Here is a 27,808-nt window from a genome sequence, read left to right on the forward strand (position 1 = left end):
AGGGCAGTGCCTCAATCATAACCATAATCTACAGAAATCAGAATGTACCTCAACCAATTTCTAATCATTGGCAAATAAAATCAAAGGATGTGACCTGGTTTGAACGAAAAAGAAAGATAATGATTCTAGACTGACAACATCATTACATTGATGGTACTCAAGTTGCGATGTTCACTCAGCCATAATTACTTTTCTGCATTCAACTCACTTCTGGGTGCCCATTATTTGATGCATATAAAGCATTCAAATCAACAGAGTCATAGAGCTGTGCAGCATTGAAACAGACTCTTTGGTCCAACTCATCCATGCCGACCAGATATCCTAAATTAAGCTAGCCCTTTTTGCCAGCATTTGGCCCATATTGCTCTAAACACATTCTATTCACACACCCATCCAGATGCCTCTTAAATGTTCTAACTGTACCAGCTTCCACCACTTCCTCTGGCAGCTCATTCCATACACGCACCACTATCTGCATGAAAAAGTTGCCCCTTAGGTCCCTTTTAAATCTTTCTCCTCTCACCCTAAACCTTGCCCTCAAGTTTTGGACTCCACTACCTTGGGGAAAAGATCTTGACTATTCACCCTATCCATACCCCTGTTATTTTACAAACCTCTAGAAGGTCACCCCTCGGCTTCCGACGCTCCAGAGAAAATAACTCCAGCCTATTTAGCCTCTCCCTGTAGATTAGATTCTATACTGACCCTCATTGTTGTTACATTGTTTAGTCACAGGAAAATTTATGTCTCTTTCTGCATTGTCTCCCTTGGGGTAACTTTTGTGTTTTTTTTTTGCACAGGAAGTGAAACATTGGTTACTGTTGGAACTCACTGACTTTTTATTCTTTCATCAGTTTTGATTTGGAGCTGTTAACTGAGCTGAAGATGATTTTTGGACTGTGAGCAGAAGCTTGTGTTTAACATCCAGGCCTGCATGTTAATTGCAGGTTGGTTCTTAATCAAAAGATTCTGTACACTCTGACGCTGGGGAAAAGCAGTATGTTTAACCGGATAACAGATATTTGGCTATTAATGAGGTCAGAACCTGGAAAATAGTGTCAGCAAGTCTGGGAGGGACATGTGGTCAAACATAGGGAGGGGCCAGAGTTTGAATTGTTTTTTGGATTGTGTTTCTCAGAGAATGGGTTTAGCTGCTGATGCTACAGCATGAGGATTTGAAAGTTCCCTCTCTAACCTCCCATTGAAAGTTCAGAGAACATAATTTAAGGTATAAGTATTGCTGAAACTTCTTCAGAACGAACTGAGCGATGTCTTGAGAAAATCAACCAAGGAACAATCATCCCTGCCTGTGGAACAATGCATTGTGAGAACTGATCAAGTACTCTGGTCAGTTTTGTTTTTAAATTTTTTAAAAATTTATCTCTAAACTGTATAAAAGCCAAAAGAACTGTGGATGCTGTAAATCAGGAACAAAAACAAAGTTGCTGGAAAAGCTCAGCGGGTCTGGCAGCATCTGTGAAGGAGAAAACAGAGTTAACGTTTCGGGTCCGGTGACCCTACCTCAGAACCGTTCTCTCCACATCGTAACATGCATCAATATAAAAGAAACTAAAGAACATGCTTGCTGGACTGGAGGCTATGAAAACAAATCAGCAGCACATAGAAAGTTCACCTCCAGCATGAGGACATTAGCTACATGCCAATTAGTTTGTAAGCAAGAGCATGGGAACATGAAAAAAAAATGAGAACAAAGTAGTAAAAGAGTGAGAGCACAAGTCAACTTGGAAATAATCTCATTTCAAAACAAAAAGGTCAGCACTAAATATATACTCCTCTAATGACAAGGTTACAAGATAACTGGCTGAAAGCTATTTTACAGCATTTCAAGATGGAAAAATTCAGAAAATAAGAAGAGTTGCCAATGATTATCCAACGGCATACAGTAAACTCAGCTGACACAGTAGATTCTGCAGGCAAAAGAATTCCAGCCTCTTCTGTACTTACATTTCCAGGAGCGCAAGCAAATTTATAGACTCTCACGAGAGCCAGACTAGAAAGACATTAAAAACCAAAAGAACTACAGATGCTATAGATCAAGAACATAAACAGAAGTTGCTGGAAAAGCTCAGCAGGACCAGCAGCATCTGTGAAGAGAAAATCAGAGTTAATGTTTCGGGTCTGGTGACCTTTCCTCAGAACTCTGAGGAAGGGTCACCGGACCAGAAATATTAACTCTGATTTTCTCTTCACAGATGCTGCCGGTCCTGCTGAGCTTTTCCAGAAGGACATTAATTTTTGTTTTCTCTCTTCAGGTTGAGGTGTACTCATATTAGAGGATCCAATCACTGTCACTGACTGCAACTTCACCTAGCTGGAACAAAGTTGCTGGAAAAGCTCAGCAGGTCTGGCAGCATCTGTGGAGGAGAAAACAGAGTTAACGTTTCGGGTCCGGTGACCCTTCCTCAGAACTGCTGGTGGCTGGGAAAATGTCAGTTTATATGCAGAAAATAGGGAGGTGGGTGAGGTAGGGAGTAAACGACATGATAGAGCCCAAAGAGAGAGAAAGACAGTTGGACAGACAGAGGAGTTGCTAATGCTCAGGCTGGGAGGGTGAATAGTTGTTAATGGGGACTGTTAGTGACTAACAACAGGGGGTGTGTAATGGCAGGCTATGTGGTAACAAGGTCTGGTGTGTGGGGTGGGGGCCTGGGACATGGGAGAGTTTAGGCCCTAAAATTATTGAACTCAATATTGAGTCCGGAGGGTTGTAGGGTCCCCAAGCGGAAAATGAGGTGTTGTTCCTCCAGCTTGTGCTGGGCTTCACTGGAACACTGTAGCAAGCTGGAGACAGAGATGTTGGCCAGGGAGCAGGGTGGTGCATTGAAGTGGCAGGCAACAGGTAGTTCGGGGTCTTTTTTGCGAGCAGAACGTAGATGTTCTGTGAAGTGGTCGCCAAGTCTGCACTTCGTTTCCCCAATGTAGAGGAGACCACATTGTGAGCAGCGAATGCAGTAGACTAGATTCTTGGAAGTGCAGGTGAAGTGCTGCTTCCACTGGAAGGTATGTTTGGGCCCTTGGATACTGGGGAGGGAGGAGGTAAATGCGCAGGTGTTGCAAATTCGCCGGTTACAGGGGAAGGTGCCGTAGGGCTGTGGGGAGGTGTTGGGGGTGAAGGAAGTATGGACCAGGGTGTCCCGGAGGGAACGGTCCTTGCGGAAGGCGGACAAGGGAGGGGAGGGGAATATGTGTCTGGTGGTGGCATCTTGCTGGAGGTGGCAGAAATGGCATTTGATGATCTTCTGGATGTGGATGCTGGTGGGATGGTAGATGAGGATAAGGGGAACCCTATCGCTGTTGCAGGAGGGAAGAGAAGGGGTGACAGCAGAAGTGCGGGAGATGGGACAGACCCGATTGAGGGCCCTGTCGACAACCTTCACCTAGCTGGCGGTAATCGGGGATTACTGTGTATGGTCCTGCACCATTCTGTTCATCTGATGCTCACATTTTTAAGTTAGATAGGGCTTGACCTATCAGTTTGGACCTTTATACCCTCTGATCTTAAGCTGGCACTGTCAATAAAAATTATAACCTATAAATAGGCTGTAAAGTCCCGTTGGTCCATGCGGGTATCTGCTGTGGCTTAGTGCGAAGGATTGCAAACTGTGATTAGCGACCACTAACGGGATCACTGGACTTGAAAAATTAATTCTGTTTTTCTCTCTACAGATGCTGCCAGACCTGAATTCTCCAGCACTGTGTTTTTGTTTCAGATTTCCTGCAACTGCAGTCTTTTTTTGTCCTATTTACAGCAAGTACAAATGGGTCTTTTTCAAATTGGCAAACTGTAGCTTATGGAGTGGCATTAGGATCAGTGCTGGTCCTCACTTACTTGTGATCTGTATCACAATTTACAAGAGGCGACCAAATGTATGGCAGTTAAGTTTGCTTATGACACAAAAATACTTAGGAAATTAGTCTGTCAGGAGGCTGAATGTCTGCAAAAGGATAAGGAAGTTAACTGATTGTGCAAAAATTTGGGACATTGAATGCAATGGGAGCAAAATATAAACTTGTCCTTTCTCATAGGAAGAATAAAAACATAGTATACTATTTAAATGGAGACAGTGCAGAACTTGGTGATACAAACAGATGTTCTGGCGCATGAGTCACAAAAATCAAGGGTGATGCAAGTGAGAACTTATTCAAACAGCATGTAGTGTACTGCCTGGAAATGTAGCAGAGACGTTTTGAACGACATTTTGAAGAATCTGATGGAAATGTACAAGCCCTTGAAGGGACTTGATATGGTGGATACCAGGAGGATCTTTCCTTTTGTTGAGAATGTTAAAACAAAGTTAAACTGTTTAAGAATAAGAGACCTCCATTTGAATGTGGAGGTGAATGTAATTTTATTCCTCTGAGGCTTATTATTATGTGAAATTCTCTGCCGTAGACAACAATGGAGGCTTAGATATTGAATTTATTCAAGATTGGGTTAGGGTTTTAAAAAAATTAACCAGAGATGAGGAGGCAGATTGGACAGTGGAGATGACCCATTCCAGAGACAGTGAAGGGACAACCCTGAACAAACTGAATGAATTATGCCAAATCCCAGAATTGTTACAGCGCAAGGAAGAGGCCTTTTGCTCCATCTTGCCTATACCATTTCCATTATCTAGTGCCAATCTCCTGCCTTTTCCCCCCATATCCTTGCACACCCTTTCCCTCCAAATAATCATCTCTTTTCAATGCCTCAATTGAAACTGTCTCTAGTACATTTCCAGGCAGTACATTACTTGCTGTTTGAAAAAGTTCTCTCTCACACTATTCTTGCTTCTTTTGCATATCACTTCAAATTCATGCCCTCTCGTTCTTCTTTTAAAGTCCATAAGAAACAGGAACAGGAGCAAGCTGTTGGGCCCCATGAGCCTACTCCATCATTTAATAGAATCATGGGGGATGATCGGACACTGTCTTTACTGCCTTTTCCCCATAACCCTTGAAATGTTAAAGGGTTAATATCTGTTCTGCTGACATAAGAAATTAGGTGCATCGTGGGTGCCCCTGTCTCGCAGACAAAATGGGGTAATCTAATTATTCTCTGCTCTCTGTAAATGCTAAAAGGATAAGGAACTACCTCATCTTACACATTGTTTTTGGGCAGCTAACCTTTGTTTTACTGTTAGATGATTAAGTTACGTGATTATGGGGGAGAAAAAAAAATTGTATCTTGTATGCACGTCTGACTGTGCTGTAAAAACCTATATAAAGGGAGGACGGTTCCCTTACAGACAGCATCGCTTGACACGGCTCCGCAAGCCCTGCGAAGTTTGTTAAGTGATCCTCCAAAGCTTGTACTTGCTTAAATAAACTGTGGCTATTCACAGAAGTTGGCGTATTGCGTTTATATCAAGTGCGAAGGAATCTCCTAAAAGGGAACTCAAAACCCTCCATTCTCCTACTGATCAAGAATCTACCACAGTCTTAATTAAATACAAGGACTCTGTCCCCCCAGTTCTTTATGGCAAGAAATTCCTTCTCCTCTGTGTCTTGAATTGGCACTCCTTCATTGTGAGACTAGGCCCTCCAGTCCTAGACTCTCCTATGAGAGGAAACATCCTCTCAGCATTTATCCTGTAAAATCTCTTAAGAATCCTATATGCTTCAATGGGACCCTCTCTCAATCTCACAAGTGGAGTCCCAACCTGTTTAACCCTTGCTCATAAAACAATCCCTCCATACCAGGAATCATCCTGGTGAACCTTCTTTGAACTCCAATGAAATAATATTCTTTCATAAATAAGTAAACCACACTGCTCACAGTACTCTAGAAGTGGTCTCACTTTAAGACTTCCCTACTCTTATACTCCAACCCCCACCCCTAGAAGAAGGACCAACATTGCAAGGGGAGGTGATGGCCTAGTGGTGTTATCGCTGAAGTGTTAATCCAGAGACCCAGATAATGTTCTGGGGACCTGGGCTCGAATCCCGCCACAGCAGATGATGGAATTTGAATTCAATAAAATATCTGGAATTAAGAATCTAATGGCGACCGCAAATCAATTGTCAGGAAAAAAAAACAATCTGGTTCACTAATGCCTTTCAGGGAAAGAAACTGCCATCCTTACCTAGTCAAGCCTACATGTGACTCTAGACCCATCGCAATGTGGTTAACTCTGAACTGCCCTCTGGGCAATTAGGGATGGGCAACAAATGCTGCTTAGGCAGGGACGCCCTCATCTCACCAATGAATAAAGGAAAAAAAGCTTTCATGAGTATCTGCTGCAATTGTGTGCTAGCTTCTGTGTTGAGTGTAAGTACTCTGAAATCCTCTTATGTTGCAGCTTTCTGTAGATTTTCTCCTTTTAAAATAATAGTCTGTTCTCTTGTTGTCTCTTCCAAAACGAATTTCACATTGAATAATTTATTCCACTTGCCAAGTTTTTGCCCACCTACTTAACATCATCATAGAATCCCTACAGTGTGGAAGCAGCCTATTGAGCTCATCGAGGCCACACAGACTCTCCGAACAGCATCCCACCCAGATTCATCCCCCTACCCTATCCCTGAAACCCTACATTCCCCATGGCTAATCCACTCAAACCACACAGCTTTAGACAATGGGAAGAAACCCCCACAGACGTAGGAAGAATGTGCAAATTCCACATATTCTGTTGCCAGAGGGTGGATTTGAACACCGGTTCCTGGCAGTGTCAAGCAGCAATACTAACCAATGAGCCACCATGCTGCCTGTATCTATCAATATCTTGCAGCAGACTGTTTGCATCCTTCTCGCAACTTGCCTTTCCACCTTTTTTGTGTCATCTGCAAAGATCATTCAGCTCCAGACCTCATTATTGCTCTGAACATTTGCCCAATTATGGCATTAAACAACACATACAAAACTGTCAATATGAATCATGGCAATAACGCTCCCTTGGTTGGAAGTCATGTCTAATACAAAGGAAGATGGCTGCAGTTGTTGGAGATCAATAATCTCAGCCTAAGAAATCAGAGCTCTTCAGGGCATTGTTCCAAGCCCAACCAATTACATCAAATACTAACCTTCCATCATAAGGTCAGAAGAGGGATGCTTGGCAATACTGCAGTCAATATAATTTGCGGCTTTTTAAGTACAGAGGTAATCCATACCTCAGTGCAGCAAAACGTGGACAACATTTGGCAAATAGCTCACAAAAGATTTAATCTAGAGGGCAATCGGAACAAAGCTGCCCCCACAGGTTCTCTCCTGTGTTTGCTGCTAAGATCCTTAGCTGCTGAGAGCCACCATTGACTGGGCCAGGATATAGGGACTTTTGTCCAGGATGAAGTGGCTTTAGAAGGTGGGGGGGGGGGTTCAGGTTGGAATCAGCCAAGAAGGGCAGATACGAGCCAAAAAAGTTTCAGGAAGGTTTTGAGGAGGGAGAAGGCTGCAAAAGGTTTGAGGGCAGGTAGGAAAAGGAGGCTGCAAGAGTTGTGAAGGCCACAAGAGATGATGGGGGATAGAAGCGACTGCAGGAGCGGTGTGAGGGGTTTGGGTCATTGTAATAGTTTGGTTGTAGGGGGAAGTAGGAGTCTGCAAAGAAAAACCTGTCAACAAAGGAATAGTCAGCTAACCGGGATCCATGAAAACCTCAAATTGCAATGGATTCCTTGCAAATTAAATGTGAAATGCCTTGTTTAAGCCTGCATATATTCAGGAGCTAATATGCTTGGATTAAAAAGAAATCAGAGGCTCATACTGTAATTAATATTATCAGCTGTTAAATTTAAAGCCGAAGTTGAGATCCGACACGCAGTATATAGAGTGCAATTGCCTGGTTAAACTGATAGAAACACGGCCAAGTTCTGGAAAGTGGGACCAATGTCGATTTAGAGTGGTCTTCATTGATGCAAACTGGTTAGTCTGAAAGGCTACTTCTCTCCTGCATGATTCTACAAAATACATTCGTTGTGACTTCACCAGTTGGCAAAAACATAGAAAATAGGACCAGGAGTAGGCCATTCAACATGACAGTGGCTGCTCAGCCAACTCTTCCTTCTTCCCATACGCTTAGATCTTTTTAGCAACATTCCCTCTAAGGTGTCTGATCTCTGCAAGACACTACTGTGCAGGAACCGCAGAGGCATGCACACCCAGAGAGAAAAAAAAATTAAAGGGAAAATGCTGCCCTTTAGCTCTAAAAACATCAAATTACAAGTAGATGCACCTTGGGTAAATGGCCTTACATACGTTGAAATATGCCTTGGTTATTTTGAAAAAGAATGTTAAGGTGTGTCTGCTATCTTGTACGAATATAAGTACTGTGGTGCTGAAGAAGTGAATGTTTTCCTTTCATGTTGTGGCTTTAAATTCAATGGAGAGCAATTATTACTGAGGATATTGTTGTGTTATTACAAGTCTTTTTGTTTGCAATGCCAAATACCCCATATGTTAAACAAATGCAGAGGGTATTGTTATTACCTGACAGCATTACCTAAAAAATCAATTAGAGAGAATTAATTATAGTTAACCTGCTTAGGCCAAGTAAACATCATTACAAGTATTCTGGCACTGATTCACTTGAATTACACAACTTAATAATTACTCTGCAGACACTATTGGAGCTTTCTTAATTTATCTTTCATTAGACAGAGTTGAAAAATTTCACATGGTTAGAAAGTACAGCTGCTTCAGGATGAAACTGAAAACCTTGACTGAAGCCAAATTCCCATCAGAAGCACAGAATACCAATCAACCAAATACAATTCATCGAGTAGAATCCTGGACCGAGCTCCGTGTTCTCCTATTTGTCTATTTGATATGAAAAAGCCACAAAGAGAGTACCAGATTTCACTTTAACCACAAAGACCTCTATTCCAATGGGTGCAAAAAAATGAAGCTTTTTGTTCTGTGTTCAGGCAGAGAAGTCAAATTTAAAAAAAAAAAGATACACAACATAAATGTCAACTGGAAAGAAATTCTGACATTGTTCTCTGCAGCATTGTGGGTATACTTGCACCAGATAGTGTGTAGTAGTTTAAAAAAGCACTTTACCAACACCTTCTCAAAACTAAGAAGGGATAGGTAACAAAAATAAGTTCTACTGGTAATGGCCATATCCTATGAAGGACAACAAAATAAAATGGGATCATTAGTAAGTCTTTCAGACCCTTCAGCCAGGTTCTGCCACATAGTTGAATCAAGGCTGATCTCTCATCTCAAATCCACTTATCACTGTTTCTATATCTCTTAAAATGCTTTTCCAACACAAAAATACTATCCAAAATAGTGACATCCAAGGCTTTGTGGCATTTTTACCCACCATTTTCTCCTCCCTCTTTCTTTAGTCTGTACCTCAAGGTTCCAATTTTTTATGTTCAAGCATTAGCAGGTGCAAATTATTGTTCCTTCTCAGCCCATAAGTTCTGAGCCCAATCATAATACAAAATTACCCTGCCAACTAAGGTCAAATGTGACTTGGCACAGACTAAGAATCAATCCTGGATGGTCTGAGTTTCTCTATGCACAACGACCAGAACATTTGAATCACAGAATTTTGAGAACTTGCTTAATACTTAAAAGTTCACCTTCTTAAATGTACCACTGGAATGTCAAGCAACCCTTCCCTATTTTTCTCCAAAGTTCCCTTTCAGCAGATAATTATACAGATACTGATAAGAGGATGGACATTTAAGTTATGACATTTATAAACATTCATGACTGTAATGTTAGATGTTGAATTTTTATTTGATCTCAGGATGTGGGCATGGATAACATTTGCTATCTACTGCTAACAGTGGTCTCGCTTGCTGGGACAAAGAGGTGGGCAATAAGAATAAAGGTGAGCGCAGGGCTAGAGTTATATACAGGTCAGACCCATGAATGATGGCAGGCTTCTTTCCTTAAAGGGACATTAAGGAACTAGCGATTTCAACAGCTTCATGGGAACTTCACTCCTTTCAGTCCACAAATTCTCTTCCTTTACTCAAAAGAAAACTCACCATTACTTCACTCATTACTACTGTTCAGCATCTTCTCACCAAATTAGTTTAGGATAGTCACAGCTTTGAGGATGCTCTACCTACATACATGCTGAAGAATAACTCAGGGAGATGGTGGGTCAGAAAATGAAACCATCTGCATGTACAAAATATTTAATCTTGTATGGTAGGCAGAAATAAAAAGAATTAAGTTTGCATCTGAAGAATGCATTGGTCTGTACAGATAGCTCTCAGTCAAGGAAGCAGTACAGCAAGCGCAAGATTGGAATACAATACATTAAAGCCTATATTCTTACTCTTGACAGTAATCCACAAATGCCAACCCAAAGTGTATGCATGAGAGGACTGTATCCCAAACAACAAGTGAATCACTTCTGAAGGAAAGGTGAAACACAGATTTATAGAAAGTACTATTATCTAAACCAAGAACACTACATGATCTATGGATTTAACTGCTCAATTAATATGACACAATGTAAAACCCCTCCACTGCTATCCGGTTTTGTTTTACTCCCCTAGTGATGGCCGCACCTCTTGCTAAGGAACCCACTGACTAGAGAGCACACTGAATACCACAGATGAAACCAGCTCATCCTGAAAAACCTGGGAAAGCAAACCTCACATCAGCTCTCACCACTTTCCCATCCTCCTGCCCTCTCTGAATGTATGCTCTATATAAAGATTATGAAACATATTCATAGCCACCCCCTCCCATGAACCTCAATGATTAAGATACCACCACTTCCCTGCATGCCTCCTTAAAATCTTATTTCCATCAACATCTTTTTCAGGAAAAAAAAAATCTGTTCTTGACAGTGTCAAGCTGTGGAAGGCCTTCCCTTCACCAGCCCTAGCTCTATCTATTCCACAACTCTTATCCAATAACCACATCCAACAATAGCTTCCACAGTGCCCTGTGACTCTCCTTCTAATGTGGGAAACAAACTTATTTCTCTCAGAAAGATAGCAACTGCTCATTTAACTTAGGTTTGGAAGGTGCTGTCAGAGGAGCCTTGGTGACTTATGGCAATACATCTTGTAAGTTGTACACATTAATGTCACTGTGGTATCAGATGGGGTGCCAATCAAGTGGGCTGATTTGTCCTACTTTGACCTCGTAGGTCAGCCTGCTAATCTCTTTATTTCCTTAATGCCATTTCTGTAATGCCAGTTACATGTCTTCATTTAAAAAATGATCAAGCCTGGTTACAGTGGTACAGTAAATAGTGCCTTGATTTCTTTTCTCTTCCAGGTCAAAGATGCTTCTTACCCACTGCCACAATTCACCAGGTATCAATTCTGTAGAGCCAAATCAATTCCAGATTTCAGTATTGTTTTTATACAGAGCAAGGCACTCACAGTATAGTGCTGAGGTGGCCAATATAAAGTCTGAAAACCTGACTGCAGTTTTCAATCTTCATGTCCCTTGCTCCATCAGAAACTGTGATGCGGAGTGCTGCTCCAATGTTACCTTCCTTGTCCCACCCTTCACTTATACAGAGTCATAAATTATATAAATTAATAAAGTAATTAACTAAGTAGAAATGGCTGGACAGGTGATGTGTTGTAGCTGTATGATGTGGGAGCTGGCGGATCCCATTGCGAACTGCAGTGACCACATTTGCAGCAAGTGTTGGTTGCTCGAGGAACTCCGGTTCAGAGTTGATGAGCTGGAGTCGGAGCTTCAAACACTGCGGCACATCCTGGAGGGGGAGAAGTACCTGGACACTTTGATTCAGTAGGCAGTCACACCTGGTAGATTAAGTACTTCAAATTTGGTCAGTGGTCAGGGACAGTAGGGTGTGACTGTAAGCGAGGTAGATAGAAAGATCCTGCAGTCAGGAACAGAGGAAGAGCTCTTGACCTTGTCCAACAGGTACGAGATACTTGCTCCCTGTGTGGATGAGGAAAAGAGCTGCAGGGAGGATGAGCCAACTGACCACTGCACCGTGATATGAGAGGCCACTCAAGAGGCGGGGAGCAAAAAGACAGGTGGTAGTTGTAGGGGATTCTATAATTAGGGGGATAGATAGTATCCTTTGTAAGCAGGATCGACAGTCCTGCATGGTGTGTTGCCTGCCTGGTGCCAGGGTAAGGGATATTGCTGACCGGCTTGAAAGGATGTTGGAGCGGGAGGGGGAGGATCCAGTTGTCGTGGTCCACGCCAGAACAAACAACATAGGCAAGACTGGGAAAGAGGACCTGTTCAGAGATTATCAGGAGCTAGGAATCAAATTAAAGAACAGGTCCTCAAGGGTTATAATCTCCGGATTACTGCCCGAGCCATGTGCTAATTGTCGTAGGGACATGAGAATAAGGGAAGTAAACACGTGGGTGAAAGAGTGGCGTGGGTGAGAGGGGGTTCCTTTTCATGGGGCACTGGCATCAGTATCGGAACAGGAGGGATCTGTACCGTTGGGACGGTCTCCACTTGAATCAAACTAGGACCAATGTTCTAGTGAAAAGGGTAAATAGGCTGGTCAACAGGACTTTAAACTAGAAAGCGGAGAGGGGGGTGGAAAAAGAGGAGGGAATGGTGACACTTGCCCCAGTGGGAAGCAAAGCAGCAGGTTAACATCTGTAGTGGTGGATTCAACTATGTGGAAAAATATGGAAGACATGACAGGGCAGGAGAACTCAGGAGAGGTTACTGAAGTCTCCAGCCCAGGCTCAAATAGGACAGAGCGTTTGGAAAGGGCTAGCAATCAAACACTGGAAAAACGAATGAAAATGAGAAGAGGGAGGGTTAATACAGGACTGAAGGTGTTATATCTGAATGCACGCAGTGTAAGGAATAAGGTAAATGAGCTTGTGGCGCAGATCAAAATTGGCAGGTATGACGTGGTAGGCATCATGGAGATTTGGCTGCAAGGGGATCAGGATTTAGAACTGAATATCCAAGGATATACATCCTATCGAAAAGATAGGCAGGTGGGCCAAGGGGGTGGGGTTGCCTTATTACTGAGAAATCAAAGTAAATCAATAGGAAGAAACGAAGTAGGGTCAGATGGTGTAGAATCTGTGTGGGTAGAATTGAGGAACTGCAAAGGTAAAAAAGAAAGTAGTTGGAGTTGTGTACAGGCCTCCAAACAGTAGTCAACAGCTGGGGTGCAAGATACACTAGGAGATAGAAAAGGTGTGTAAGATAGGCAAAGTCACAGTGACCAAGAGGGATTTCAATATGTAGGTGGACTGGGAAAATCATGTTGGTAGTGGATTGTGAAATGTCTACAAGATGGCTTTTTGGAGCAGCTCATGGTGGAGCCCACAAGGGAACAGGCAATACTGGATTTAGTGTTGTGCAATGAGGCAGACTTGATTAGGGAGCTTAAGGCAAAAGAACCCTGAGGAGGCAGTGATCATAAGATGATAGAATTTACTCTGCAATTTGAGAGGGAGAAGATTGAATCAGAGGTAACAGTATTACTCCTGAATAAAGGCAACTAGACGTACGAGGGAGGAGCTGGGCAGAATTGACTGAAAGAGGAGCCGAGCAGGAAAGATAGTGGAACAGCAATGGCAGGAGTTTCTGGGAGTAATTCAGGAGACGCAGTAAAAATTCATTCCTAGGAAAAAGCAGCATGGTAAGGGAGGATGAGGCAACCATGGCTGAATAAGGAAGTCAGGGATAGCATAAAAGCAAAAGAGAAAGCGTACAATGTGGTGAACGGCAGTGGGAAACCAGAGGACTGAGAAGCTTACAAAGACAAACAGAGGGCAACAAAAAAAAAAGGAGGGAGAAGATTAAATGAAGGTAAGCTGGCCAGTAATATAAATGAAGACCGCAAGAGCTTCTTTAGATATATTAAGGGCAAAAGAGAGGCAAAAGTGGACATTGGACCACTGCAAAATGACGGTGGAGAGATAGTAGTGGGGAACAAGGAAATGGGTGAGGAACTGAATAATTACTTCGCGTCAGTCTTCACGGTGAAAGACATGAGTAATCTCCCAAAAATTCAAGAGAGTCAGGGGGCAGAGCTGAGTATGGTGGCCATCACCAAGGAAAAGGTACTCGTAAAACTGATCGGCCTGAAGGTGGATAAATCACCTGGACCAGATGGACTACACCCCAGAGTTCTAAAGGAGATAGCTGAAGAGATAGTGGAAGCATTAGTGATGATCTTTTAGGAATCACTAGAGGCGGGGGGTCGGGGTCCCAGAGGACTGGAAAATCGCTAACATGACACCCCTGTTTAAAAAGGGAGTAAGGCAAAAGACGGAAAATTACAGGCCGATTAGCTTAACCTCGGTTGTGGGTAAGATTTGAGTCCATTGTAAAGGATGAAATTTCTGAATATTTGGAAGTGGATGGTAAAGTAGGGCAAAGTCAGCATGGTTTCATCAAGGGGAGGTCATGCCTGACAAATCTGCTAGAATTCTTTGAGGACGTAACGAGCAGGGTAGACCAAAGAGAGCCAATGGATGTTATCTACCTGGACTTCAAGAAGGCCTTTGACAAGGTGCCGCACAGGAGGCTGCAGACTAAGATAAGGGCCCACGGTGTTAGAGGCAAGGTGCTAGCATGGATAGAAGATTGGCTGTCTGGAAGAAAGCAGAGAGTGGGGATAAAAAGGGTCTTTCTCAGGATGGCAGCCGGTGACAAGTGGTGTTCCGCAAGGGTCAGTGTTGGGACCACAGCTTTTCACTTTATACATTAATGATCTAGATGAAGGAACTGTGGGCATTCTGGCTAAGTTTGCAGACGATACAAAGATAGGTGGAGGGAGAGGTAGTATTGAGGAGTTGGGGAGGCTGCAGAAGGATCTGGACAGGTTAGGATAGTGGGCAAAAAACTGGCAGATGGAGTACAACGTGGGGAAGTGTGAGGTCATGCACTTTGGTAAGAAGAATAAAAGCATGGACTATTTTATAAATGGGGAGAAAATTCAGAAGTCTGAAGTGCAAAGAGACTTCGGAGTTCTAGTCCAGGATTCTCTCAAGGTAAACTTGCAGGTTGAGTTGGTAGTCAGGAAGGCAAATGCAATGTTGGCATTTATTTTGAGGACTTGAATATAAAAGCAGGGACGTGCTACTGAGGCTTTATAAGGCTCTGGTCAGGCCACATTTGGAGTATTGTGCGCAGTTTTGGGCCCCATATCTCATGAAGGATGTTGGGAAGATACTTCCATTGGTAGGAGAGACTAGGAGTAAAGGGAAGACCTTTTAGATCGGAGATAAGGAAAAACTTCTTTAGCCAGAGAGTGGTGAATCTATGGAATTTACTGCCACCGAAGACTGTGGAGGCCAGGTCATTGAGTACATTTAAGACTGAGATAGATAGGTTGTTGATTATCAAGGGTTATGGGGAGAAAGCGGGAGAATGGGGTTGAGGAACTTATCAGCCATGATTGAATGGTAGAACAGACTCAATGGGCCGAATGGCCTAATTTCTGCTCCTACGTCTATAGTCTTATAAAGTAATACAGCACGAAAACAGGCCTTTTGGCCCAAACTGGTCCATGCTGACCAGGGTGCCCACTTAGCTAGCTCCAATTGCGCGCGTTTGGTCCATATCCCTCTAAACCCTTCCCATCCATGTACCTATCCAAATGTTTTTTTAAAAAAAATGTTATGCACTGAATGAAGATTCAACAGCAGGTTCAAAATGATCGGAAATAAAAACAGAAAGGGCTGGAAAAACTCATGAAGAGAAAACAGGAATTATTGCTTTGAGACCAATAACTCTTTCAGAACTGAACTGTTGTCCCGAAGAAGTGACATTGAACTTGAAATGTTAACTGTTAGATTCTTCACAGATGCTGCCAGACCTAAACTTGCTGTATACAATTTTAATTGCGAGTCCAACACGATAACCATGACAAAAATGTTGGGTCTTCATTTTGCAATAAAGAAGTTAAAAAAAGGGTGTGGGATGGGACGTGTGGTTACAACTTAAATATTATTCAAAATGGAATTCTTCATATTTCAGTCTTTTCTTCCATCAACCTAAGAGACAATCTAAAGCCTGCAGAGAGGCAGAGTAATCTGAAGTCAAGAGGGACTTGTACTTCTAACCCTTAAAGGCATTATAGCATTACTTAATCCTCCTGGAACTGTTGTGAGAACTCAGAGTAATTAATTGTATTGATAAGAAAAAACATCTATATTTATAAAGCATTACTATCTTCAAAACACTACGCTTAGCCCAGAAACTTCTAACAGCAATCACCTAGGTGGAATTTCTCAAGTATTAATTGCATGTACACTGCAAACACAATTAGATCACGGATATTCTGTTCCTAAACCTGGACTGATACCAGTTCTCATTAAAACTCATTATCCTTACAAAAGTGTACAGAACCATCGTCTAACTCAGTGTGAACAAAGATTTTGACCAAAGACACAGCAACTCAGTTGTTAATCTAACTGACTCATCCATGGACATCACCTGACCAAACCTCCCCTGGTCTTTGAAGAACTTCAATGATACATTTCCGAACTCTTGACTCAGTCTACTCCGGATTGAGAGTTTGTGCTGTGGATCTTCACAAGACCAGACAGTATATTTATAAACTTAAAGATCTTTGGGCACATGGGACAGGATTTTCAATGAAGTAGTGGAATTCAGAGTGCAGGATTGCATCTTTTTCTTCCCTTGTTTGCCACCATTCTGCTTCACCATTAAGGCATTTGGACTCCAAGCATTTTAAGTGATTTGCAGCAAGCTCTTCTCAGTTATTTACACGAATGCTGCTGTGCTTCATGGTGGGTGGGGTGTCAGTGTCTTTGTAGTATTTGGCCTTCAACTGTAATTCATGCCATTTGAGAACTATAAAACATGAAATGGTGGAGGAGATGCTTTTGAGTCATTCAAAGAACATCCAATGCACAATAGCTGGTTTTGCAGGAGCTCCGCCTGAACATTTATGAAATTGACTCAAGGCCACTAGTGTTTGTGCAATAGTGCTCTAACTGAATCCAGAGAATATGACAGAGACACTGCGAAAAGAATTTTTCTCGCGCTCTGAAGGAGCGCTGACACACAGTCCCGGTCTCCCTGCAGTCCAACAATGTGGTGGTGACAACAACTGTTATGGACATTAGGACTTGTTTACTTGTGAAATGTTCATTCCCAAACACTTGTTGCATAGTCTGCAGAAGGCTGAACTGGTGGTGCTGATTCACTGTTGAATTTTCAGAGGTGTGGCTTCCAAGGTATGAGAAGTGCTCGACAGATTGCTGGAACAAGTGCAAGTTCCAACAAATTTCATCTTCAATGAAATCTGCATAAATCAACTAGTTTTTGCACGTGGCTGACTTGAAACAGAGAATGAGGCACAGAGTGGCAGAAACAGAGGTCAAGTTATTGCAGTTGGGAGCACTTCCTGAACATATCGTCGTTTAGGTCACCAGTAGGATCCATGACTTCTCTCACAAAATACAGGTCACACATCCCACTCAGCTGACCTTACCTGTGATCTCTGACACTCAAGCTTAGTCTTACGTGCTAACTTTTCTAATTATTATTTTAAAGATACTATCCCTGCCTTAAGTTAAGTCTCCTTGACTTGTTCTACTTTGGCTTACTTACTCTATTATTACTTATACCACTATTATGATGGCTCTGACTTGCACTTATCCCTTATGTTTTTAGTTAATCCCTTAATAACACAGTTTTCTAGCTTATGGTTATTTAGGGACACTCCCTAATAGTAGTTCCTTACCAGCCAATGTTCTTACTGCTTCAGAGGAACCATAGGATAGCATTCTGGAAATCAAGCCCCACTGTCACTGGAACAGTCACAAAAGATACGGATTTTATAAATCAACGTAACATTCCCCAATTAAGCTGTCTTTTAGGTACAGGTTGACAGTAAACACAGACTAAGTCTCTACACTTTGTAAGAATGGCTATCTATTAGCTTTTAGCTGAACAATTATGAACTGTTGACATATAACTTGTTAAAACTCTAACCCTCTTATAAAGCTTCCTCGACTCCCACATGCTGACAGTAAAAATAGAAGTGATATGGGTTGAGGGAGAAACCACAAAGCCAGTTTAAATACTTCTATTCAAGTTCAGAGATGATCCTTTGGTTTGCCAGGACTTGCTGTTCATCTATCTCTCTCCTTTCAGGTGCTTTTCATTCAGTGACAATGTAAACTTCAGACTTTAAATAACTTCACAGATTGAAAAAAATCAGCAATAACTCCTTATGGAAGAAATCATTTTTCAAGATAAACGGATCAAGGAGAAACTGTTATAAAAGGAATTAAAAAACATGCAATTACCCAACGCTGGGAAGAAACAACATAAACAAGCCATTTCCTGGGACAGAGGATAACAATGATCTCCTGCTACCCCATGGTAAATGGGCAATTAAGTCTGCCTGCAGAAGCTATGTCCTGAAGTAAAAGGGCTTGTTGCAGACCAGACTGTTTTTAAACGGACAACGAACCCCAAATATAATAAGGACAGAGGAGCTATTTCTGATAAGCAAACTATGGCCTTGAGGTCTCCAGAAGTGTAATCACTGTTGGGGATGAAAAAAACCCATTAAATCAAAAAAGTTTAAAATCATTAATAAGTAGCTGAATTAAAAGGTAACTTGTGGGGATTTATCCACAATATTTCCTTGCAGGAGGCACAAAGAAACTGTTTACAAATTGTGGTCTCTTAACTTAATGGTTTAAAAGCAACAGCTCACAGCAACTGATGAGAGAAAATAAACTGGTTTTCTTCAGGATTTAGGTGCTTTTTTTAAATTGCAAAGAAAAAGGACAACACCTTCCTTTCCAGAGGTTTGACTGCTGCTGCTATCTTGTTCACACCCACAAGGTGTTCAGCTACCTAGGAGCCAATCACAGTTGTTGGTAGACAGAAGGTTTACCATTAACAACTGGTTACCATTCCGAATTCGCTACTTGTTGCCAATCGAAACCTATTTGTACACATTCCCTTGCTCGAGTTTGTCTTTAACTAATCTTCCCCTACTGGTTAGACAAACAACAATGGCAAAAAGTGCTGGCAGCTTGCTTTGAAAAGATGCATCAAAATCTTCCATAATCGTTGGTTTTCAAAACAGTCCTTTTCCCAATTCAATCTAAAATCGAGAAAAAAAGATATGTCTTTACACAAATACTCACCACTTGCTTACAGAAATACAGTTCCAGCATGAATGTAAAGGGTCGAATATTTAGGGTTTTTTGTACATAATCATTGACTGGTACTTAAATGGCATGTATGATAATTGCTACTAGCCAGCTCACACCCAAATATTGTCCAGACCTTGCTGCATATATTCTGGACTGCTTCAGTATCAGAGATATGAATGGTGCTGAATATTCTTTGATGGTGATCGCACATTCGGAGTTTTGAGCTTATAATGGACGGCAGATCATTGTTGAAGCAGCTGAAGATGACTGAGCCAGGAACACTAATTTTCAGCAGCAGTCACGTTCTGGAGCCAAGACGACTGACCTCCAATAACCCAATCATCTTCTCGTATGCTAGATAGAAATCTAACTTGTGAAGAGTTAACCCCACCACCCCCTAAAATTCCCATTGAATCCAGCTTTGGTAGGGCAAGTGATCCCACAATCAACAGATCAGATCTAATCTTTGCAGTCCTGCCATATCCAAACATGAATAGTGGTGGAATTTAAACAACTAACCAAAAGAGACAGCTGCACAAGTATCCCCATCAATTTTGCAGCCCAGCAAAAACGTTGCAGAAGTCAATTCAGCCAATTGTTGCCTTCACGTTGAGGACAATTACTCCCTCCTCATCTCTGCAGTTCAACTCGCTATCATAAGGTCAGGAGACAGTGACCCTGGTAGATCCCAAACCGAGCATCAGTTGGCAGGTTAATACGAAGCAACTGCCACTGATAGCACTGTTAACAGCGAGACAGAATCCAGCAAGTGGACTGATTAGGTAGCAGCTGGGTTGCATTTGTGCTGCTTTTTTTGTGGATATGTCATATCTGAGCAACTTGCAATGTCGTCAGATAGATACCATTGTCGCAGCTGTACGAGGTTAGCTTGGTACTTTGGCCAGAACGTTGTCATGGCTCAGAGCCTTTGCAGTATTGAGTGTTCAGCAAATTCTTCATACCAAGAGGAGTGAATTGAGTTGGTTGAAAACAGATAACTGAGATTCTGGGGAAGGAGGCGGAAGCAGAAGTGGATCATTTACTCAGCACTTCTTACTGAAGCTGAATGAAAATGCTTCAGCCGAGCTCCTGCATTGTTTTTGCTGGGCTGCCAATTGTTGAGGATGGGATACTTGTGTAGCTTTCTCCTTCAGATGGTTGTCTAAATTCCACCATTATTCATGTCTGGATGTGCCAGGATTGCAAAGGGTAGATTTGATCTATTGGTTGTGGGATCACTTAGCTTTATCTATGATATGTAGTTTCTGATGTTTGGCATTGTTATGTAGCTTCACCACCTCATTTATGTATGACCGGCGTTGCTCTTTCATTGATGGAGGGTGGATGTCCTTGTTTGAGGGCAACAGTAGGGTGGGGGATATATCAAGCAGGAGTTACTGATTGTGCTTCAATACACAGCACCTCATGGATGTCCAGTCATAGGTTGTTGGAGCTGTTCAAAGCCTTCCCCATTTAACATAACCTCTTGTTTTCAGCAGCAGCAGTGCTAGCCAGAGTGCCAACGGGAAGGTAAGGTTGTTTTTTTCCTCCAGTATAAAAACTTGCCTTCTTGTTTTCAGCAGCAGGTGTGTGGAGAGAATGTGAGCCAGGAAGGAATGGATATATTTGGGCATTGGCTAAACCCGAAACACTACACATGTGGTGTCTCCCACCCATCCTCCTCCTCTAATCAAAAAAAAGAAGACTGTGTGGAGGGCTGGTAAGATAAGGCTTTTTTTTTAAATCCTTCTGGAAATCTAGAGTTGAGGGAATGGAAGCTAGGGCAGTTGCATGCTCCTCTTGCAAGATGTGGAGGTAAGGGTCACTGCTGGTGTCCCCTCTGACTTCACCTGCGAGAAGTGCACCCAACTCCAGCTCCTCAAAAACCGCTTCAGGGAACTGGAGCTGGAGCTGGATCTGGATGAACTCCGGATCATTCGGGAGGCTGAGGGGGTGATAGGGAGGAGTTATAGGGAGGTGGTCACACCCAAGGTACAGGAAAAATGTAGCTGGGTGATTGTCAGGAAGGGGAAAGGGGATAGGCAGACAGTGCAGGGATCCCCTGTGGCTGTTCCCCTCAATAATAAGTATACCGTTTTGGATACTGTTGGGGGCGGGGTCAACCTACCAGGGGAAGGCCATAGCAGACAGGTCTCTGGCACAGAAGGGAAGGGGGGAGAAGAGGAGAGCAATTGTAGTGGGGGATTCGATTGCAAGATGCACAGATAGGTGGTTCTGTGGACGCAAACAAGATGAACGGATGGTATGCTGCCTCCCGGGTGCCAGGGTCTGTGATGTCTCAGATCGTGTCTTCAAGATCCTTAAGGGGGAGGGTGAGCAACCAGCAGTCATGGTACACATCGGTACCAATGACATAGGTAGAAAACGGACAGAGAATGTGAAAAATAAGTACAGGGAGTTAGGTTGGAAGCTGAAGTCCAGGACAAACAGGGTAGTTATCTCTGGATTACTACCAGTGCCACGTGATAACGAGTTAAGAAATAGGGAGAGAGTGTGCAGCTAAACACTGGCTACAGGGCTGGTGTAGGAGGGAGGGGTTCCATTATATGGATAATTGGAGCACATTCTGGGCAAGGTGGGACCTGTACAGTAAGGACGGGTTGCACCTGAACCGGAAGGGCACAAATATCCTGGGAGGGAGGTCTGCTCGAGCTATACGGGATGGTTTAAACTAGATTGGCAGGGTGTGGGGAACCGGATTTATAATTCAGAGGATGAGGTACTCAGCGTTCCAACGGACACAACAGGGAGTGAGGTTGTTTATAAAGAAATGCGGTCGATGGAGCGTAATTGTGGACACAGGGATGGTTTGAGGTGTGTATACTTCAATGCTAGAAGTATCAGAAATAAGGCAGATGAACGTAGAGCATGGGTCGGTACTTGGAACTATGATATTGTGGCCATTACAGAAGCTTGGGTAACTCAGCGAGACGAATGGTTGTTGGAAGTTCTGGGATTTACATGCTTTAAAAGAAATAGGGTGGCTGGAAAAAGAGGTGGGGGAGTGGCATTGCTAGTCAGGGCTAGTATAGCAGCTACTGAAAGGCAGTTCAAGAATGATATGTCTACAAAGTCAGTTTGGATTGAGGTCCAGAACAAGAAAGCAGCAGTCAATTTGTTGGGGTTTTGTTGTTTTTTTTTGTTTTTAACAGACCCCCTAATAGTTGCAGAGAAGTAGAGGAGCGGATTGGCAGGCAGATACTGGAAAGGTGCAGAAGTCACAGGGTTGTTGTCATGGGTGACTTCAACTTTCCAAATATTGATTGGAAACATTTTAGTTGTAATAGTTTAGATGGAGTGGATTTTGTCCAGTACGTTCAGGAAGGATTCCTGACCTGACACAGTATGTAGATAGACTAACACGAAAGGAGAGGCGACTCTGGATTTGGTGCTTGGCAATGAACGGGGCCAAGTGTTAGACCGGTTGGTAGGAGAGCATTTTGACGGTAGCGATCATAACTCTGTTACTTTTACAATAGTCATGGAAAAGGATAGGTACATACAGCAGGTTAAGGTTTGTAATTGGTGGAAGGGTAATTACAATTCTGTTAGGCAAGAACTGGGTAACATAAATTGGGGACAGATGCTGTCGGGGAAGAGCACTATTGAAATGTGGAGATTGTTTAAGGAATGCATACTGCGAGTGCTCGATACGTTTGTCCCTAGCAGGCAGGGAAGATGCAGTTGAGTACGGGAGCCTTGGTTCTCAAGAGAGGTCGAACGTCTGGTTAAGAGGAAGAAGGATGCTGAGATAAGGTTTAGGAAACAAGGAACGGAAAAGGCTCTAGAGGGATACAAGTAATCCAGGAAGGAGCTGAAGAAAGAGCTTAATAGAGCTATAAGGGGGCATGAGAAAACCTTGGCAGATAGGATCAAGAAAAACTCCAAGCCTTTTTACACGTACGTGAGGAATAAGAGAATGACCAGAGAAAGGGATAGGGCCGATCAAGGATTGTAAAGGGAATTTGTGTACGGAGCCTAAAGAGATAGGAGAGGTCCTTAATGAATACTTTTCTTTGGTATTCACAACTGAAAGGGACCTAGTTGTAGGGGAGAACAGTGTGAAACAGGCTGGTAGGCTAGAGGAGGTGGACGTTAGTAAGAAATATGTACTAGGAATTTTGAGGAACTTGAAGATAGGCAAGTCCCCCGGGCCTGAAGGGATTTTTCCAAGGATTCTATGGGAAGCGAGGGAAGAGATCGCAGGGCCTTTGGTGATGATCTTTTCGTCCTCACCGTCCACAGGTGTAGTGCCGGAAGATTGGAGAGTGGCAAACGTCATTCCCTTGTTCAAAAAAGGGAATAGGGAATACCCCGGAAATTGCAGACCAGTTAGTCTTACTTCAGTGGTGGGCAAATTATTGGAAACGGCTCTGAGAGATAGGATTTATGATCGCTTGGATAGGTACAGTTTGATTTGTGATAGTCAGCATGGATTTGTGAGGAGTAGATCATGCCTCACAAACCTTATTGAATTCTTTGAAGAGGTGACCAAACACGTGGATGAAGGTAGAACAGTGGATGTAGTATACATAGGTTTAAGTAAGGCATTTGATAAGGTTCCCCATTGTAGGCTCATGCAGAAAGTAAGGAGGCATGGGGTGGGAGAAAATGTGGCACATAGGATTCAGCATTGGCTGACCCTTAGAAGACAAAGGGTGGTAGTGGATGGAAAATATTCAACATGGTGCTTAGTTACGAGTGGTGTACCACAAGGATCTGTTCTGGGTCTTCTACTATTTATGATATTTGTAAATGATTTGGATGTAGGAGTGGAAGGGTGGATTAGTAAGTTTGCGGACGATATGAAGGTGGGTCGAGTTGTGGATAGTGCGGAGAGTTGTTCTAGGTTACAAAGGGACATTGGTAGGATGCAGAGCTGGGTTGAGAAGTGGCAGATGGAGTTTAACCCTGAAAAGTGTGAGGTGATTCATTTTGTAAGGACAAATTTGAAAGCAGAGTACAGGGTTAACGGAAAGATTCTTGGCAGTGTGGAGGACCAGCGGGATCTTGGGGTTCATGTCCACAGTTCCCTGAAAGCTGCCACCCAGTTGGATAGAGTTGTTAAGAAGGCGTATGGTGTGTTATCTTTCATTAATAGAGGGAGGGAGTTCAAGAGCCGTGAAGTTATGCTCCAGCCATACAACACTCTGATTCGGCCACATCTGGAGTATTATGTCCAGTTCTGGTTGCCTCATTACAGGAAAGATGTGGAAGCGTTGGAAAAGGTGCAGAGGAGATTTACCAGAATGTTACCTGGAATGGAGGGAAGGTCTTACGAGGAAAGGTTGAGAGAGCTGGGGCTTTTCTCTTTAGAATGACGAAGGATGAGAGGTGACTTGATAGAGGTATACAAAATGATCAGAGGTATAGATAGACAGCCAGAGACTTTTTCCTGGGGTGGAGGTAGTTATTACGAGGGAGCATAGTTTTAAAGTAAGTGGAGTTAGATATAGGGGAGATGTCAGAGGTAGGTTCTTTACTCAGAGAGTGGTAGGGGCGTGGAATGCATTGCCCGAGAGGGTAGTGGAGTTGGCCTCATTAGGGGCAGTTAAGCGGCTATTAGATAGGCATATGGATGAAAGTATACGGTCAGGGTGGAGGATAGATAAATGTTAGGATTAGGGTAAAAGATCGGGACAACATCGTGGGCCAAAGGGCCTGTACTCTTCTGTGTTCTATGTTCTATTACGTTCGTGCCACATAATATAATTGAGGAGACCCTCGGTGTTAAGACTGGACTGGGTGTCCAAGGACTGTGTTGTGATCACTCTTACCAACAGTGTCATGGAAAGATGTATCCGTGACAGATAGATTGGTGAGGACAAGGTCAAAAATTTTGATACTCCTTCCTGTTGGTTCTCTCACTGCCTGCCCCAGACAGAATCTAGCAGTTATGTCCTTTGGAACTGGAAAAGCATAGTCAGCAGTGGTGCGGCCAAAGCTGTCATGGTGAGGTTCCACAACTGAAACTAAGTTCTGCACCTGCTTCACTCTTAGTGTTTCCGTGAAGTGGTGATTGACATGGATGGGTCTTGACTGATCAGCTAAATAGAGGATGGCAGATGGTATTGTTGGTAGGCAGTAGGAAATATCTTGTCCATTTTTGACCTAGTCCCATGATACTTCATGGTGCCTGGAGTCAATTTTGAGGACTGCAATGACCTCCTGACATTATATCACCCTATCATTGCTTCTGGTGGGTTTGTCCTGTTGTTGGGACAGGAGATAACCAGGGATTGTAATGTTGCCTGGGACACTTGCAAAATGATTCCATGACTATGGTTATGCCAGCTGTCAGCCTTTTGCTTGACCTCTCTGTAGGTCTGTTCTCCCAATTTTGTCACAGCTCCCAGATGTTAAGGCCACTTTGGCAGGATTGATGGCATTGGGTTTGTCACAGGCATTTCCTGTGCCAGCATTGGTACCGAGTGATCTGCCCGATTCATTCCTTTAAGTTTTGTAGCAGTTTGATACAACTGACTGGCTTGTTGGGCCAGCTAAGAGGGCAACTATGAGTCGAACACATTGCTGTGGGTCTGGAGTCACAGGTAAACCAGATCCACAGATTTCTTTCCTTACAAAGCATTGGTGAACCAGGGTTTTTACAACAAGTGACATAATCTACACGGTCACTGTTAGATAGGTTTCTATTTTCAAATCTTTACCAAATTTTGCCATCTGCCATGATGGAATTCAAATCAATGCCCCCAGATTAATAACCTGGTGCTCTGGATTATTTGTCCAATGAGATTATAGTATTTATGGGAAAACGCTGCTTAGCAGTAAAGTTACAGAAGGAAGGATGAAGACAGGCTCAAGGAGCAAAACTCCCAACATGGATGGGCTGGATTAAATTGTCTATTTCTATGCTGTATTTTCTGTCATACTATATCTCTCTGCCTATCCATCCCATTTTCTTTTAATGCCCTCCAAACAACCAAACTCAAAAGTTTCTGGGCACATCTTTTATTCAACGTTCATGTGTTTTTTTTTAAACCCTGGGAAATGCTTTGCAATGTTAATGTCAAATGTCAACTGTCAACTGAAAATTGTTGTATTTATTGCTCAAATGCCTCAACACTACATTGAATCCCATACACAATGAATGCTGGTTTCTGAACGGATGACAATCTGGCCTTATCACCTCAGATGATGAGACACAAGAATGGTGACAATTATAGAGCCTTGTTAGGTGCAAAATTCTGGAATGAGAATTTATTTTCAGTTTTATACATTCAATCCAACTGCAATAACTGTTAAAACATTGTGATTGGCATTTTTCAATAATGATGTGGGATAATGAAATTATCGTGTTAAATTATACTGTCAAGCAATACAACTCGTACACTTCAAAAAATGTTTTCCCCTTCTGACCATTACTGTCAGAATATCCACAAGACTCCAGTTCTTCTGAGTCTAGGCTTATGCATGTACTGACGACATGAAATGTCAGGTATATCTCTCACCATAGAAGGTACTTGACCTGCTAAGATGGCTAATATTTATGCTTTCAGAATAATAATATTCTTGGTGGTAGCCTTTGGTATTTAACATAGGTAACCACAGCCCATGCGTAAATCTAGCCAAAGACAGCCTGACAGGTGCCCCTTCCAAGGCCTAAACAGAAATACAAACAGAGCACAAGAAAGCAGCATGGAGCTGAATATGCTGATCCATACTTCTGAGCTCTCAATACGTAACTGAATATTTCAAAAGGTCATTGGATCCAACCAGAGATCCTGCAAGTTACCTTTTCTTGGTAGCACATCCCATGCTATCTTCACCAAATAAGACAAGAGTAGTGGCAATGAAACTTGAAACAGTGATTAACTGAATCATAATCTTTCTTACAACACAGAATCCATTTGTTTCATTATGAATATGCAGATGGAAAAGTTAAGACTTTGATTTAACCATACTGACCTAGCTGTTGCTGCATCTGGTGGTGCATCATTGGATAAGGTGGTGGTGGTGTTGGACCTTGTTGCATCATGCCAATAGAGCTCAGCTGCTGAACACTGGCGGCGGTGGTAGTGGTGGTAGTGACATTTTGTGAATGCTGCTGCTGTTGCTGGTGATGCTGCTGCTCCAGCTGCTGTCTGGCTCTCATTTCAGCATATTTCAACTGTTCCATGTGGAAGGCCTGTCGTTCTGTGAGCAGTTGCTGTCGCTGCTGTTCCAGCTGAAATAAAGGGCAATGGTAACACGCATCAACACTGTCCAAAGACAGCATGTAAACAAACGTTCTCCTTCCGAAAGCAGAGGCCTTTACAACAGCAAACTTCAAAAGTGTTCAAAACCAAATAATTTCCAGAAACATCCATTCTAGTTGTAAATCTGGACAGTCTGTGCATTGATATATATTTGCCCCTGCCAGATTCTATAACCAAACCCAAATTCAACACACAAGTAATCTAGACTAAGCTGAGAGTTACACTGGAAACCAATTTGAAATCATCAGCTGGGCCTGCAGCATGATGAATTTCTGCATGGCAGAAGCTATATATACTTGTAGACAAAAAGAATTTGCACATAATTGCATCTTTTCCCGACTTGAAAAGGGAATGGAGATAACCGAATACTGCTGCACACCCACAGCAATGCCGTGACCGATCAGAATCTATTGATTGAGAACTGAGAATTATGATTTATGGTCAACTGTACTTGCTAAATCTCCATGCCAAATCGTGCCCCAACCAATCATCACTCTTTTCTCATTCTGTACAAAATGACATCTCTTATT

General features: G+C 42.7%; 1 protein-coding gene across 3 annotated transcripts in view; it reads right to left on the reverse strand.

Annotated features, from left to right (window-relative positions):
- smarcc1a (SWI/SNF related, matrix associated, actin dependent regulator of chromatin, subfamily c, member 1a) overlaps positions 1 to 27,808 on the reverse strand; it is a 192,342-nt gene that overhangs the window by 11,975 nt on the left and 152,559 nt on the right. For all 3 annotated transcript variants that reach the window (XM_048595545.1, XM_048595544.1, XM_048595546.1), the window contains one exon: positions 26,989 to 27,247. In XM_048595545.1, the coding sequence (XP_048451502.1) occupies positions 26,989 to 27,247 (259 nt within the window). The remainder of the gene's footprint in view (positions 1 to 26,988; positions 27,248 to 27,808) is intronic.

Source organism: Rhincodon typus, chromosome 4 (genome assembly GCF_021869965.1).
Source record: "Rhincodon typus isolate 14 chromosome 4, sRhiTyp1.1, whole genome shotgun sequence".
Lineage (NCBI taxonomy): Eukaryota > Metazoa > Chordata > Chondrichthyes > Orectolobiformes > Rhincodontidae > Rhincodon > Rhincodon typus.